This window comes from Mobula hypostoma, chromosome 7, assembly GCF_963921235.1.
Source record: "Mobula hypostoma chromosome 7, sMobHyp1.1, whole genome shotgun sequence".
NCBI lineage: Eukaryota > Metazoa > Chordata > Chondrichthyes > Myliobatiformes > Myliobatidae > Mobula > Mobula hypostoma.
The window spans coordinates 121,119,325-121,137,656 of NC_086103.1; the positions used below are offsets into that span (position 1 = coordinate 121,119,325).

The following is an 18,332-nucleotide window of genomic DNA, read 5'->3' on the forward strand; positions in this document are numbered from 1 at the left end:
ATAGTCTCATAAAGGTCCAAAGGTGCTTATGAATTAACCAATGCTAATTTCTGTTCAAAATTTAAACAAATTATTTTGTTGGTCAAACTGAAGCTTTATACACTAAACTCTGATCACTTCTCTATGTCCCTGTCATGTTCTTTTTCCCCTTCAACTTCATCTGTACAGTATTACATTATTTCAGCTTTTTACTATAGAGATGTTTCAGTTCCAGTTCTTACCTGATACACTGGTTTGCTCGTTATGCTGAAAATTTCTTCTTTGCCTTGGTTTATGAATATGATTCATTTAATTAGCATTGATTGCTATTACTGTCTGATCTGTGAGGGATCAGACCCAGTCAAATGTGGCCACCTGTTGTAACTGGTTACCTAATTCTAATTAATCAAACTTGTATCAAATGGTAACATCATTTGATGGTCCCCAGCAATATAAACCAAAACTTAACCTTATGCATGCATCAAGGGCACTGCAAAATAAAGAATGATGTCTACAAGCAAGTAGAAAATAAACAGGCCAATATCTGTTAAAATCATACTGTCATGACAACTGAATTAAAGTTGAATTGCTCATAGAAAGAGTATCAGTTGAGTTGAAACTTTTACATCTTGTAAGAATTTTTTTGGGATGAGTGAAGGTAGGAAAAACCTAGGTGGCCTAAGTCATTGAGGTGGAAGATAAGTGATATCTGTGGATTGTGTTATCTTTTTGCTGCAGATTGGAAATCCTTTGTTACTAAGGGTTAGAATTCTGAAGTCACCAACCTGTAATGAGCTCTTTGGGCCTGTGTGAGGAGCCAGAGAGCATTGGGCTCGGAGCACCTGTACTGGTTAAATTGTTGTTTTATGAGAGTCTTGATCTTTCAGATTTCCTTGAGTTTTTCTCAAACAACTGCTCTTTGTAATATGGTCTCTTGGTGCGTTCTGTTAATCTTAAATTTATTTTGATAGACTCAGAGATTCCCTGTCACTTGCAATATTTAAACAGACACCCAATTAGTGCTAATAACTGAGTCCTAATTTCGAGAATGTTACATTTCATGTTATCACTCAGCCCAGCCACTGATGTTCTGCTGGAATTCTTATGAATAAACTCTGGTTGCCACCTCTGCACTTGGGTTCCAACATTGCCAGCACATATCGTGACAGGAGGACCCCTCCAACTAATGGATCCAGTGTCATTTTGATATCGGTCAGCTTGAGGTGAGAATGTCATCTATTCTCAATCCATGTTCTAAGTTCCTCAAGTTTACATTCTGAGTTTCTCAAATCCACGCTCCAAACTTCTGTATCTATGTTCAAGCCTTCTTCTGGGTCTCAAGGTCATCGAAGTTCTCTAGGTTCTCAAGGTCATCCAGGTTTCTGACGGACTTTCAGGTTTCTCAGGTTTATTCAATGTTTCCATTCTCTCAAGGCCCCCAGCTGTCTCAAATTTTCAGGTCTCCCTGGGCCATCAGGTGCTGGCAACAGTGAGGGGGGTACTATAATGAGCTCTTCGGGCATGTGTGGGGAGCGCTAGAAATGGTTCATTGTTGTTTAACATCAGTCATTAATCATTTAGATTTGCTTGTTTTTCTCGAGCGACTCACTCTTTGTAATGCAGACTCTGGTGCTTTCTGTTTAAACTTGTTTACTTTGATAGGCTTGGGGATTCCATGTTACTTGTATTATTTACGTGGAACCTGACTAGCGCTAATCACTGGGTGTGAGTTTTGAGTGTGTTACATCTCATGGTGTTGCTCAGCCGAGCCACCGATGCTCAGTTGGAATTCTTACGAGTTCTCTCATCACCGTCAGAGATACATTGGTGTCTATCTTTCCTCCACACCTGGTTTCCAACATTGCCAGTGCACATCATGACACCCAGCAGGTTGAATGTGACTTTTGGTACTTGAAGGATTGCCTTAAGGAATTGATCATATTGTTGTCAGCATCTTTCAGGCACAAATAGAAATACAATTAATTCCTGAAGATTGAATTTGCCGATCTATGCATAGTGGCACAGAGCTAAGTCTGAGAGGCCTAGGATAACAAGAAAGTGGCAGCACAGTTGGTGAGAGTGGTGAAGAAAGTGTTTGCATGCTTGCCCACATCAGTCAGGGCAACGAGTACAAGTCTTGGACATGATTGTTACAACTGTACAGGGTGTTGGTGAGACCACACGAAGTATTGTGTGCACTTCTGGTTGTCTAGCTAAAGGAAAGGCATCTTTAATCTAGAAAAGAGTGCAAAAAAGATTCACAAGGATGTTACCAGGACCAGAGGGTTGGAATTATAAAGAGAGACTGGATAGGCAGAAGCATTTTATCCCCAGAAACGCAGAAGACTGAGGGGTAGCCTCGTAGAGATATACGTAATCCTGAGGGCATAGATAAGGTGAATGGACACAGTTTCTTTACCAGGGTAAGGGAGTCCAAAACTAGAGCACACAGATTCAAGGTGAGAGTGAGAAAATTTTAAGGGGAACTGAGGGTCCTTTTTCTGGTGCAGAGGGTGGTGGCTATGTAGAATGAGTTGTCATTAAAATGGTAGAGGTGGGTACAATTACAATGCTTAAAATTGAGACAGGTAGATGGATAGGAAAGGCTTAGAGAGATAAACAAACAAAGGCAAATGGAACTAACTCAGGTAGGCCACTTGGGTGGGCATGGTCAAGTTGGGCCAGAGGGGCTTTTTGCAGGCCCTAGTGCTCTGCGACTCAGAGTTGGAAAGCTACAGCTGGCAGCATTTGGCTATGCTACAAAATTCAAATGTGTATGAGAAGATAATGGTCTCACTGAACTGGCTGAGAAGCGCTGAAGGCAGAAATATTAGCAGAGTGCCATTCCTTCAAACCTGCACTGTTCTTCTTATGCTCTAATAATATCGCTGTATTGTCCTACCCGTTGGTCCTGCTGTCGGATTAAAAGTCGCCTGCATTAGGTCGTCTAGTGAAAAGAAACTTTATGAAGTCTTTGAAGGAAAACTACTCAACTGCAACAACGGCCGGAGAGCTGCGTTTCTACCACATTCTCGGCATAGTTGCACGTCTGAGTGATGATGACGGGTCTGTCCACGGCGTCCGAGCGAGTGGTGAGATTGTGCGTGTTCAGACGTTAGCAGTGCAGCCCTCGCTGTAAATCCTAGGCGAGAGTCTCCGTGGTTCTGAGTCGCGGTAGCTGGTTTCGCTTCAAGGATAGTGTACCACGGGTTATGACCCTGCAGCTTCGAAAATGCAGAAAAGCCAGACTGAGCACCTCTATAAAATTTTAGTCATCGGCGACCTGGGGGTAGGAAAGACGAGTATCATAAAACGTTACGTGCATCAAAACTTTTCCCAACATTATCGAGCTACAATAGGCGTGGATTTCGCTCTCAAAGTTATCCACTGGGACTCGGATACTGTGGTCCGGCTGCAGTTATGGGATATCGCCGGTAAGGTGTTCCTTCGCACTACAAATTTTCATGTTGAAAAGTAGAACATGAAGTTTGGTAATGAATTACAGTATATTGTGTTACTCAAGGCTGGCTGGACAGGCTTTTGTTCTAAATTTTATCAGATTCGGATAAAGTGAAATTATGTAAATTAATACTTCGGATAATCGTTTTATTTACATTTATAGACAGAAATTTAGGCACTGCCGTTTTATAAGCTAATAATCATTGCATTTCGGTCAGTAAGTGTTTAGTTACAAGTCATTTTTATGGCATAATTGCTTGAAAATTAACTTGTTGAAATCTTCGACTCAAAGAAGCACAGTAGCACAACGGGACAGTTTCTGGGAATACTGTAATAGCGGGACACAACGGGAGTAATAATTTCACACTGGAGTTTGGACTAAACCATAGCGTGAGTATCTGAACACGCCACTATATCGATTACAGGCAAGTAATGTTTCTGCAAGCCCGAATTTAGGAATTATGTCATTTTATCATTCGGATTTATTTGGTCTGCTGTATGGAAGACACGAAAACTTTGCAAATGCTGGAAGCACAAAGCAACACGCACAAAGTGCTGGAGGAACTCAGCAAGTCAGGCAGCATCTATGGAAATGAACAAACAATTGATGTTTAGGGACGAATGGGCAGGGAATTACGGAGGGAGTGATCCTTGCAGAAAAACGGAGGGGTTAGTGGGGGGGGGGATAGTTAGAGGTACGTTAGGTGGTAGGATCCCTTTGGAAATGGCGGAAGATGCGGAGCCTCATGGGGCGGTGTAGGGACAAAAGGAACCCCATCACTGTTAAGGCCTCTGGAATATGTTCGGGAAATGGAGGAGATACGGGTGAGAGCAGCATCAATGGTGGAGGATAGGAAACCCCGTTCTTTGAAGGAGAACATCTCTGATTCGTGGAAAGGAAACTTATTCCTAGGAACAGCTGTGATGCAGATGAAGGAACTGAGGAAAGGGGATAGCAATTTTACAGGAGATGGTGGGAAAACGTATAGTTAGGATAGTCGTGCGAATCGGTAAGTTTATGAACGATGTTGGTCGACAGTTTTTCTCCAGTGATGGAGACAGAGAGATCAGAAAGGTGAGGGGAGGGAGAGGTGTCAGAAAAGGACCAAGGGAATTTAAGGGCAGTGGAAGTTGGAGGCAATGTTGATTGAATTGACAAGCTCAGCATAGGCGCATGAAGCCGCACCAAAGCAGTTGTCAATGTAGCGGAGGAAGAGTGGCGGGGGCGGGGGGCATTACCGGGGAAGGCTTGGAACATGCGCTTTCTAGTAGCTAATGAAAAGATATGCATAGCTGAGGCCTATGCGGGTGCCCATGGCTATCCCTCGGGTCTGAAGAAAGTGGGAGGAGCGGAAGAAATTGCTGAGGGTGAGAATCAGTTCTGCCACACGGGGGAGGAGGGTGGTAGAGGGGAACTGGTTGCTGCTCCTATAGAAAATTCCACTAACCATGTGACATGGGCTTCTCCACTATTCTTTCGTGTCATGTTCTGTTAAGTAACTAACTCTCATTTTGAGAATTTATTATCTCTTGGTTATCTAACTGAAAGGATATATTTATCCTGCTGCCCAGGAATGTTATTTACAAACCATGTTTTGCAGCATCATATGATACATTTCTGGAATCTGATGTTCATAATTATTCCAGTTGTGCCATTTACAAATCAAATTGCAAGCAATCAGAGGAAAATGTAATTTTTTTCTCAAATTCCCCAGAATGTCAAGCGGTAATTTACTTCACTGTGTGGTGTGAAAGGAGGTGCATATTATCCTTTTATACATTGCAAATCTGAGCCTGTACTTAGTTGTGTCTGTCTCCTGGGGTTGAACTTTGGCAATATGAAAAAATTTTGGAGGCTCTATTGCATGTACAAAAGGTTCTTAAGATATGTGCAATATTTTACTTGTTGATAAAGTGCTCATCTTCACCAGTAATTGTGGTCAGTGGTGATCTTACACCTGGCTAATCCCTCCTGACATAAGTACCATACAGAGCAGAGCAGTAGCCAGGCAGACTTCTTTCCATGAAGGTAAAATGGGAGCTGCATAAATATAAAGACAAAATACTCAAGTTCAGTCGACCTTGATATGGAATCAGGTGGAGCATGAAGTTTTCCCCACAGCAAACCCCTCACCTTCCGGTCACCCCACCCCACAGTCCTAGTGTAGCATGTCCATTGCTCCAGCTATTCTGTGCCTGTTGTGTAACCTACGTTTATCTTCACTTTGTCCAAGACCTTCAAAGAGATCAGCTAAAGTTGCTTGATCCATAGGAAGCCAGTGAACTGTGTCAGGAAACTCGATATTCATCTCAGTACTCCAAGTTGAAGCTTATCCATTGATCTATATGTTCTGGCATCATTGCTTTGGTTTATATCGGATGTTGTTATATATAATCACAAATTAGTCATGTTCAATTTTAATTCCATTACCGGTTTTAAGGATTTTGTACATCTGGACATTGCAGTCTCTCTGATCCTTTACATGTTTCAAAATCTTCTGATGTACATGCATCTCTGGAGAGAGATAATTTCACATTTTTTGCGTTCAATTCTATCTGCTAATCTTCATTCCTTTTCATCAATCTCTTTGTCATTCTGAAGCCCAGTATTCTGAGCACCCTGCTACAACTCAGTACACGTTATTTATGACAGCGTCAGAAGCAGTATACTGTTGTATTTTGAACTGTATGTTGTAGCGTGGATGAAATCACTGGAGAGACAGAGTCACTGGTAGATACAAAGCAGCTTCTTTATTCGACACAACAAGGTACAGCAGGCATCATATGGACAGTGGCGCTTTCAGTAGAAAGGTCTGCTAGCCCAATGTGGGCTTGATATTTATATGCTAAACATAAAGGGAAATCGCTACTTACAAAGTTATAGACAATGCTTCCTTTTGAAGCTACATACAAACCATCACACTTCTGACTTCATCCTTTCCTCCTGATGCCAACATGTCTCGGTTGGTACTCACAGCCTTTAGGAGTGCAAGTCAAATCCACAATAAATTTATTTGGTATTTTATGTGCTAACACAGAGGACAATTAATATTTATAAAGTATGGATAAGGCTGTCTTCGAAACTACCTGTAAACTTCACACTTCCATCCGCAGCGTCTGGCTAGTATTCTGATATTCACAGCTTTTAGGAAATGTATTGTTGTGAACTCAATCCACAGTACTTTGTCAAACAGAAGACTGGTGGCCAGAGTCATTTAAGTGTAAATGAATCATCTAGCCAAAAACTCACTCTAACATTGTATTTGCACTTTATGTCAACTTGTATATCTACAAAATACTTTTTTATCTGTTAATATTATTATGTTTATATTACTTTATGTGATGATTGTGTTGTATATACTGTGTTTTGAGGAATGTAGTTTTGTTTAGCTATATACATGTGTACGGTTGAATGACAATTAACTTGAACTTGGACTTGTATTTGAGTTCTCCTGTTGACCATCCATCAAGTTTTTAAACAAGAACGTCACTAACAGCCCGTCCTGGTCCAATCATGTAGACACCATGACCAAGAAAGTGCATCAGCACCTCTACTTCCTCAAGAGGCTAAATAAATTTTACATGTCCCTGTGGAACCTCTGCAATTTTTGTAGATGCACGATAGAAAACATCGCAGCTTAGTACGGCAACTGCTCTGCCTGACACTGCAAGAAACTTCCAATAGTTGTGGACGTAGCCCAGCACATCAGAAACCCAACCTCCCTTCCATAGATTCTGCCCATACTTCTCACTGCCTTGGTAAAGCAACCAGCAACAGATACAGGAGCCTGAAAGCACACAAAACCAGATTCGAGGACAGCTCCCGTACCACTGTTATATGGCTATTGAACAGCCTCCTAGTATGATGAGATGGACTCTTGACCTCATAATTTACTATGGTCTTACAACTTTATGGTTTGGCTGCACAACACTTTCTCTATAACTGTAGCACTTTATTCTGCATTCTGTTATTGCTTTTCCCTTGTACTATCTCAATGTAGTGATGTGATGAAATGATCTGTGTGGATGGCACGTAAAAGAAAATTTTTCTCTGTACCTCGGTACATCTGACAGTGATAAACCAATTGCCAGTTTCCACTTTGCTATGCCTCCCAAACCATCTGCAAATTGTGTAAAAACTTGCCCTGTAAGTCTCTTTAACCTTTCCCTCACTTACTTTCAGGGTGTGATTCCAAGTACTTAACATTTCTACCCTGTCTACACTGGGTAAAAGACTGAATATCTACCCTTTCTATGCCTCTCATAGTTTTATATACTTCAATGTTTGCTACCCAGTCTCCAATGCTTGAGAATTCACAATCCAAAAATATGTCCAAACTCTCCATACAGCCAGTGCTCTCCAATCAAAACAATATTATGTTGAACTTCTTTATTCTGCAAAACCTCCATATCATTCGTGCAATATGGTGACCAGAACTGTAGAGAGTTTTCCAAACATGGCCAAACTAAAGTTTTATACATTTGCAACATAACTTCTCGACTTCTATACACAACATCCTGACTAGTGACGACAGGCAGGCCATATTCCTTCTTTGCCACCCTGTATTCTTGTCCTGCACATTTAAGGGAGTTATGGACTAGCACCCAAGGGCCCCACTGTATGTCAATATTCCTAAGGGTCCTATCACAAACAAGAGAAAATCTGCCAACGTTGGAAATCCAAGTAACATACATAAAATGCTGGAGGAACTCAACAGGCCAGGCAGCATCTATGGAAAAGAGTACAGTTGACATTTCAGGATGAGAACCAGACCTGCTGAGTTCCTCCACCATTTTGTGTGTGTTCCTAAGGGTCCAAACATTTACTGCATATTTTCCTCTTGTATCTGACCTCCAAAAGTGCAAAACCTCACAGTTGTCTGGACTAAACTCCATCTGTCATTTCTTTGCCCACACTTCCAACTGGGGTGTTTCTTGCTGGATCCTTTGACAACTTTCCTCACTATGCATAATACTGACAATTTTTGTGTCAACTTGTTACTAGCATTTAGCATAGATTCCATTCTTGAACCATGATATAATTCTTTTCTGTTTATTACAATTATATATGACTATATAATGAAAACTCCCTGACTCACTTTTTCCTCATCACTTCTCTTCTTTGATACCCAAAAATATTATGAACTCTTAGCCACATCATGTCACATTGTCATAATCTTATCTTGCAGTATGTACTTGAATCTCACCTCTCTTATTAATTTGATTATAGACACCCACATATGCACAGTTTAATAACCCCTTTCTCAACATTTTTATGAGCTTTAATATTTTTAGGATATTTTCAACTTTCCTGCTGTTAATATTTCATTTTATTCTGTTTTCATTGCTACTTCTTATCTGCTACTTTCTGGATCTATCTACATTATCAAACTGGTTTAAACTTTGCCCACAAATGATGATAAAAATATTGACCCCATAGGTGCAATTCAGCCATCTCTAATTGGTGCTCGTTCTCCAACAATCTAAGTGCCCCCTCCCAACATCTAAGGAAATACTACCTAAACAACTTCCAAATAGATATTTCACTATTGTGGTAACTTTAGTCACTTGTCAGAGGTACTTCATTTTAAAATTACAATAATTATAAAATATTGATGAATTTATCTCTAATATTAATCATTTTTCATTAATATTTATTCTCTACTACTACACACATCCAATAGGAGATTGACTCCTTAAGGAGTAATATTGGCAGCAAGTTGAAGGATGAGTTTTGAATAATATATTTCTTAAAAGCCATTGAATTGTTTCCTTATTCAAGTTTGTTTAATTCAAGATGCAGAGGATTTGTACTCTGTACCCAATGTTCTTAGGTGTGAATGACCTTAAGAAAAAGTAGAGTCATGTTGCACATTAGGAAGTCATTGAAGTCAAAATCTTGGTCAGATGTTTGACCATAGTGAATTGCCACTGGTGTGTAAGTGAGTAATGGAATCCGGAGGGGTGGGGTGGGGTTGGGGAATTGACGGGAATGTGGAGAAAATAAAATGGGATTTGTGCAGGATTAGTGTAAATGGAAGCTTGAAGATGGGCATGGCTTCAGTGGAACAATGTGCCTGTTTCTGTGAATTCTCTTAAAATTGTAGGGAGGAATTAAAGTGACACGAGTGCGTAACCTTTAGTCTGTCAGGTATTTGGGTAAACAGCAAGAACTGGTTAATTATAGCAGGATTGTTGTGTATTTAATGTTTCAGTAATACATGAGTAATTTTGTATATACAGTCCCTTTTAAAAGTATTCAGCACTCAGCACTTTGTTCACAAAAATGAGTATTAAATTTGACCAATTTAACTAAAAATAATTACTTTTGAGTCACATACTCCTTTTTTTCAGAGTACAGCCCAAAATGCAGAAAAAAGTGTAAAGCATGAAAAACTAAAAATTCAAAAACCAGGATGTCAGCAGTTCAAAAATATTCATCCCCCTTTGCTGAGTACTCAGTTGAACAAGCTCTGACAGCTATTACAGCCAGCAATCTTTTTGGATAAATCTCTATTAGAATTGCACGATGGGATGGAGCAATTTTCCTCCTTGCAAAATTGCTCAAGCTGTGCCAGGTTAGTTGAGGAGTGGCAGTGGACAGCAATCTTGAGGTCTTGCCAGAGATGCTCAATCTGCTTAAGGTCAGGACTCTGAATGGGCCACTCAAGGACATCAGTTTTCTTCATTTGAAGCCAATTCATGGTTGCTCTGGCAGTGTGTTTTGGGTCATTGTCCTGCTGAAAGACAAACTTCTTCACCAGTTTAAGCTTTTTGGCAGAGCCTAGTAGGTTTTTATCCAGGATCACTCTGTAATTACCAGCATACATCTTCCCAGCAATCCTGACCAGATTTCCACTCCCTGCTGCTGAAAAGCATCCCCATAGCAAGATGCTCTCTCTCCATACCTTACAGTAGGGATGCTCTTACCTGGCTAATGTGCAGAATTAGATTTATGCCATACATACCACCTAGTGTTGAGGTCATAAAGTTCTACTTTAGTGTCATATGACCACAAGATCTTCTTCCATATCTTCACAGTATATTCTAAGTGACACTTTGCTAAGTCTTTACAGGAAAGGCTATTTTTTTAGCCAGGGCTTCCTCCTTGCCACTCTTCCAGAACTACCCTTTTTGTACAGATCTTTAGATATTGTGGAGCCATGAACTTCATCTCCAGTTGCAGCCAATGACTTCTGCAGCTCACCCAGAATAACAGTTGGCATCATAGTAGCCTCTCTTACAAGGACCATTCTTCACCGTAACTAAGTTTAGAGGGGTGGTTTGACCTAGGCGGTGTGACTGTGGTTTCATATTTTTTCCATGTTTTAATGATGGATTGCACTGAGCTCCAAGATATGTTCAGTGCCTCTGAGATGGTCTTGTACCTTTCCCCATATTTGTGCTTCTCTATTATTATTTCCCTGACCTGTCTTGAATGCTTTTTTGCCTTCATTTTGATTTGGTGTGTTAAAAATCTACCAACAGAGTGGACCTTACAGAGAGAGGGGTTATTTATTCTTGTGAATTCATTGAAAATAGGTGATCATCCAAATTTTCTACATCAACAAACTGGGTGAGTTGGTAAGGTAATATACAGTTTTGCACCCTGAGGAAAGTTAGCATAGTAATTACAAAGGGGATGAACACTTCTCCAGCCTCTCAATTTCGGTTTTTAATTTTTAGTAAATTGTTGACAAGATTTGGAATTTTTCTTTTGATTTGACATGATGCACAATGTTTTGTAGATTAGCACAAAAAATCTGACTTCAATATATTTTAAATTTAGAAAAAGAGACAGTAAAATGTGAAAATAGTCGTGGGGGCTGAAAATTTTTTCAAGTCATTGTGTATTGTTAGATTAAGCATTCTTGTTTGTTTAAATTTATTATGAGTTATATGTATAAGTACCTGAATTGAATACATCATCACCACGTGCAAAGATGGTCAACTTAAATGAATGGAAGAATTCATGGTTCATGAAGAGTGAGTGTCAGGTGATAATAATCATTAAAAAAGCTGGTGACATTGGAAAGATTGGCACGTTCGATCATTCAACTGGTAACTGGTTCATGTATACTGAGCAAATTGAACAATATTTTGAAGCAAATGAAATAGCCAATAACAAATGAGCACCAATGTTGCTGAATGCGTTGGGTTTAAAGGAATACCATTTGCTTCAAAGTTTAACTGCTCCAATGAAACCATCTGAAGTGAGCTATGCTGATATTGTCAAAGTAATGCAGGAACATTTAGGAATTGAAGCTGCAGATATTCAACTAAGAAATGGAGAAAAGGCAACATTTGTGACAGTGAAATACAACAACCAGTAAGCCACGTTGAACTTGTATGTGGTAAAAATATGAGGACCAGTGTTGTTGGGATGTGAGTGGCTGAAACAACTAAAACTTGATCGAAGATCCATCCACTATTTGCATGCCACATCCCTTACAATAAAGTCAACTGAAAGCAAATTAAGAAAGATACTACTCGATGATGCCACCACTGTTTCCAAGCTGAACACCATGAACTGTTGCCCATCAGAGGGCAAACAGGTGTTGGTGCAAACTTCTGTGCCTCAGGTTTGAACGTGTATTGTGAAGGACCATGCTGCTGAAAGGAATTATGAATGCGCAAAAGCAGCAGTCCAACTACAACAGATTTGTAGGCAACTTACCTGAAAAAAGCTTCTGATATGTTAATCAGACAGTTACTTTCAAAATGTGGCTTGGTATTAAGCTGGAAGAGAATTCAAGGAGCTTCAGGAAAGTTGCAAACATTGGGCTTTTATGAGTATAAAAACTCAGAATCTGCTTTGCGTGCATATGCTTATTGCATGAACTTCAAGTGGGAAACAATAGCTATTCGTAAAAGTGGATGCAAAGACCGAAGCCTAGTCTAACGAATGGAAAGCCAAAAAGGAAAGAGTCAATGAAGATATGAAAACAGAGGATTTGTCAGATGACGTTGTGGATGAGGAAACCAAGAGAAGAGGTCAGATGGTAAAGGGAGCAATAGAAGGATTAATAATAGAATGCTCCAGTGACCTAAATGCACCTTCCCAAGATCAAGATGCACAAGCTAGAAGAAGAAAAAAGGTAGCTACCACTGTTACAAGGTTGGTGAATAAATGGGACAAGTAAATTAATTAAACACATTTAATATTTTTTCCAGACACTGTAATGTTGAATCAGGTTCAGGAGTCTGGTGAGTGAGACAAAAAATACTGAGTGCAAATAAGTATATTAATCATTTATTTACAAACAGTAAAAGTTCAACCACATATTCATGTTGCTCAAGTTATAAACACTACAAAGCTGAATATTCAACAAACAGACGTAGTTGAAAGTGCATGCACAGCATACCTTCCGAATTGTCATGTGCCCTGCTTGCCTTAAACAAAGGGAGAGAGAGAAAGAACCTCCCGCACGTTCTCTCTATATACCCATGCTATTTGAAACTGGATGCCGGGTAGCTAACCAAAGGGAAAAGCAACTGTGGTTTCTAAACTAACCAATCATGATGGAAGCGACTATTGACAATCAGGATAAACCACGCCTCCACAGGACAGAAACTGAAATGCCAAGTATTCCAGGATACTTTCATAAGTGTTAGGCAAAATGGAAATGGATGTGGAGATTGTCTTGATATTAAAGAATGGAATTGCGGTAGAGAGGACAGATCTTAGCTAGAAGATCAAGAAATACAATCAGATCATTTGGAACAGAGAAACAGCAGAGTTTGTTAAGCTTCCGTAGGTGAAGAAGCAACCATGGAGTGAGAAACTGTTTTTTCCCTGCAGACCTCACTAGCTGACTTCCGTGTTTTCACTTCAGATTCCTGGCATTTACAGTTTTATTTCATTTTCAGTTATGGGCCCTCAAACACATTGAGGCCCTCCGTTGGTCCAGGTTGACGATGGATGTTCCATCCCAGCTGTTTATGTAATACACAAGCTGGGGAAATACGGAATGGAGAGCAAACTGCTGCTCATGTAGCAGGCTTCCCCCTCCACCAAGCTGATGAATCCGAAGGAACGGCAGAGACTGATAGCGTCGTTTGAGTTGCAGTCCGTGCTGAATTCTAACAAAGGACTATTTTAGAGACTCCCACTCTGGGTTTATTCCCGAAGCTTTCCCCATGAGTAGTATAGTGGCAAAACAGTGGAGGTTTGAGCTCTTCTCCAAGATAAGCTGCCAACCATGGTGGATGAGCGCCATCCTCCTGAAGCGACTGGTTTTAAGGCAGCAGTAACCTGCGTTTGCTCCTTCTCTTGTCAGGAGAAATGGTTCCGCTGGGCTTAGTAGCTAAGCCACATGTGAATGCCAGGAACTGAGTTGACAGAAGCTATTTGGGATGTATGCAATCGGGGGCATTTAATAGGTAGTGGGAGCTTGTTCCCACTGCCACCCCTGGCAAAAACAATCTTAAGGAACTTCTATAATGGTGATATGGGACAGAGTATAACTCATGAAATCAAAGCAGAATGTTACAAAAATATTACAATCGTCGTGGTGGACTTTAATCTACCTATACATAGGCTGTACTCACCAAGTTAGCAAAAAGTACTTCAGAGCATAAATTGACAGAACATATAAGTGATGGTTTGCAAGATCAGTGTGAGAGCAGATTATTTTAGATTCAATATTGTGTAATGTGAACAAAGTCATTGATGATCTGCTAGATTTGAAGATTTTAAGATGCAATGTTCGTAATATGATGGATGTTTGAATAAAGCCAATCTGAGACCAGAGTTTCAAATCTGAAGAAAACAAACTATGAAGGCAAGAGGCATGAGCTGTTGGGTCAACTAGGAAACTACTTTAAAGGATTTGAGAGTTTACAAGTTATGGATAACTTATAAATAAATCTCTTTATGGCAGACAAGCTGAAAATATGACCATTTAGAGCTTCTTCAGATCTTAACAACAGCACTACATCAAATCATAATGTTACTGAAACAGTTGTTGGCCTATGGATTAGGAACATTTGAGAAACAAGCAAAGGAAGTCCAAGGCATTGTTAAGATAGGACATGGCAGAACGAGTACGTAGGCTGATGAGAAACTTAAAAAACTGATATGTGTCCCTCAGACTGAGGAGGGAGAAAATACACTGGGAAACTATGAAATAGCAGAGAATTGTGACCAGCCTCACAGAAGGGAAAAAAAGAGAAAACCTTTAGGAAATACAGAGTATAGTGTGAGAATAAAGGTCGAGAGTAAATGAGGAGTTTGAAGAAATTAGCAAAGCAGAAAATAAACAAATAATGGAGAAATTCTTGAGAGTGAAAGGCAGTAAATTTCCAGGACCTAATTTCTCACATCCTTGGCTTTGAAGGAGGTAATTACAGAGCTGAAGGGTGCACTAATTGTCATCTTCCAAAGTTCTACAAAATTTGACAGCTTACATTATGTGAAAGCATTTTCTCTGATGTCAGATGCATCTGATTTTAATTAAATGTAAGTAAAAAAAACACTTTTTTAAATGAAGATTAACATCTCAGATTGTGATCAGGTAGTGTAAATGTAATTGATTGGATCAATTGAACATTTCATTTCAATATTGGTAAGTGGCTCACAGCTTGGAATGCCTGGATTGATGTACCTAAACTTTCAGTCAAGAGTGTGTTTGTCTTGGGCAGGGGTAGAGCCAGGATGCAGTAAGTATACTTCACTAGACCGTGGTGCAGAATCCTATCTGCTTAACCACTTGCTAAATTCACATGTATAGTAAATAATATAAAAAAACAATTGACATTGTTATCAATGACCAGCTAATGAGTTCATTGTCCATCCCTTCCCTGTAATTGCCAGCCCTAAAGCCATCCTTAGAAACAGAGCTCTTCGCAGAGATCGTGAAGAGATGTGTGGTGTGCAGAGCCCTGAGGATATATGTTGTAAGCTGCACAGCATTACAAAGTACATGCTGCATTCTTTGTTCATAAAAAAAATCTTACTTAATTTTCAGTCAGCTGGTACATCCACGAGTTCAGAATTTCCAACAGTGATCACTCTTGTCTAATTTTCTGTCCTTGAGATGTAATAATGTTAAACGTTTTTGTGTGGTTTGATGACTAATTTTTTATATTTACTGACTTTTAATGATCTTGATAGCATTCAAGGTTAGAAACAAAGGGATTATTGATTAGCATGTGATTGAGCTGCTCAGCTGATAAAACTACTGTCCAATCATGCAGCCCTAGGAGAATGTGAGGAACAGCTAAGAAAACAATATATCCATTTATTATTTAGAAATTGAGTAAATCGTGATCAACCATAAAAGCCTTTATTCAAATGGGTCATTGAGAATGAATGTTAGCAAAATATTGAAGTTCATTTGTGCCTTTGGTCATGAAAGTTTGAAGTTGCATCTCTACAGAAAAAATGAACAATATAGGGTCAGTGGCTTAGAAATGTGTTACTCTCTCCATTTTGCTAATGCTAGCCATTCCAAACACCCGTTTCTTTAGTTTACCTGCTTTATCCTCATGATCCTACTTTTTGGGCTTTAAAACAAACATCCATTTCACTTACAATTCATAGTAAAACTTGCTTCTGCCACTCATTTGAACTTTCTGGGCAGGGATAGGGTTAGCGAAGAAGGGCACATTTAATAATTAAGAAAATCTCAGCATTACGGTCTGTATTCATGGACAATTAAGTCAGCTCCACTTTAAGTTCCGCAGAACCAGGTCTTACTTGTCTTCCGAAGGCTTGCTTATGTGTGAATATATTTGAGACCTATGCAAGTCAGTTTGGTTGAAATGGTATCAAAGTGGCACACATTCTTTATGCAAGTGCATCATGTCTGTGCATATGGGTATCATAGAACTTTGGGTGAAGAACTAACATGGTGAGCTCTGCAACCCATGCATTAAGATAAATGTAATGGGCATTAAGGTAACAAAACAAAGCAAGAAACACTTGCAACGTGCTGTTGAATTTCTAGGCCTTTCAGTTTTTCCACTGAAAAATTAATAACCTCACATGACCTCTGTTGTGTCTGTGCACAACTACATATCAATTAAACAAAAGCACACGCACAGGAGATGGCTTTAACTGATATATTCACAATGCAGCGAGAGAGAGAGAGACAGAGAGATAGAGAGAAAACAATGCACATACATAGACAACAGCGCATGTGTAGACAATAGATCAGTATGTAATTCTAGGGGGGCATTGCTCTGAAAGAAATAGGTCCATATGTTACTCTTCCTCCCACTTTAGATTAATGCAACATAAAACTGTACATGTTGAAAGCATTCAGATTCCCTTTCATAAACCCATATTCCAATAAACATGCTTTCACAGTAACAGTCCATAACTTAACTTCACAGTTCTAAAGGTTCAGTCTTTTGGGTGGCACTCTGTTTCTTACAGGATAGCAGCTCTGGACCTTTGGAGTTGCATCAGGTTTGGCAGGTGTCTTCTCAATGATAATGTTTTCGTCACGTCTCTGGACCGGTGGCGTGGCATCAGATTTGATAGGTGTCTAAGACAACATTTTCAGTTTCTGGTGTCATGTTGTTGTCAGTGACATCACTAAGAGGTAAATCCGGCAACTGTAATGTGTCCAACTTGTTGCATGCAATCCACTCAGGTGTGTTCTTTTGGTTGAGCATCCAGTATCTGCTCCACATGTTGTCTCCATGTCTGACCTCCAACATCCACTGTGTACATCAGAGGTCCCGTTCTTGTAACTATCTTACCAGATGTTTACTTGTCTTCTCAGTAATCACGTGCTAGAACTTCCTGTCTTATCTCAGAGCTCCTTGCTGCTTCACTTGACAACTGGCTGAACTGTTTATTCTGCACTTCCCTCCATAGATCTCGTTTCTGGAGGCCTATGTGAGATCTCAGATTCCTGCTCATGAACAGCAATGCAGGTGTTTGATTTGTCATTGCATGAACAGAGATCCAATGCACAAAAAGGAAGTTGTCCACCTTGTGCTGTAGAGAAATGTCCTCCTTGTCCATTGCTTTAATGAACTTCTTGAAGGTTTGGATAAACCTTTCTGTTAACCTATTCATTGCTGGGTGGTGAGAAGCTGACCTGAAATGTCTGATGCCATTTTTCTTCATGAACAGTTGGAGTTCTTCTCATGTGTATTGTGGTCCATCGTCACTCACAATTTATTCTGGTAAGCCATTTCTGGCGAAGATAGTCCTCAGAGCAGTGACAGTCTTTGCTGAGGTGGTTGACTTTATTAGTATTACCTCTGGCCACTTCAAATGAGCATCCACAGCAATCAGAAATATGGAGTCCATGGATGACCCAGCAAAGTCAATATGTACTCTTTGCCATGGTGACAACAACCATTCTCACAGGTGTAACAGTGTATGTGGGGTGCATTTTGAACTTTTTGGCATTCCAAATATCTTTTGACCAAATCTTCATTCATCTTCTGATTGGCATTAAGCAGCTGTGACAGCCTCTGGTTAGTGCTACCATTTGGGCTGCCATTGCCTGTTGATGGCACAGTGAGAGCTTTGATTGAATGCCAGTCTAGTTGGATGTTTCTCAACCATTAATATCCAAAAAGTGGTGGCCCTCCACTTTTCAATAGGTAAAGCTCTAACTGCTATGTTTGGCCTCCATACGTCACATTTACCTTCAGTTTGCCTTTGGGAGATACTTTTTCACCTGTGAAGGTCTTCTCTAATGGTATCTTAGGAAGCAGTCTGTTGTAGCCAGCCTCTGGGATTATGGGCAAAGTTAATCCTGTAACCAGCTCCATTTTTGGTTTTACACCAGAGAAGTCTATTCTGATCCATATTATATTGTGATCTGCTTCAGTAATACTATGCAATGCTAGTTCACCTTTTTCAGACTCTACATTGTGATTCTGTTTTATACTTGATCACTTTATGCATTTGCTTAGTTTTGTGTTTG

General features: G+C 39.9%; 1 protein-coding gene across 1 annotated transcript in view; it reads left to right on the top strand.

Annotated features, from left to right (window-relative positions):
• Window positions 1–3,211: 3,211 nt before the first annotated feature.
• The window catches only part of rab38a (RAB38a, member RAS oncogene family), a 58,649-nt gene continuing 43,528 nt past the window's right edge, over window positions 3,212–18,332 (top strand). Inside the window, exon 1 of the mRNA XM_063053890.1 lies at window positions 3,212–3,413. Within this exon, the coding sequence (XP_062909960.1) occupies window positions 3,212–3,413 (202 nt within the window). The remainder of the gene's footprint in view (window positions 3,414–18,332) is intronic.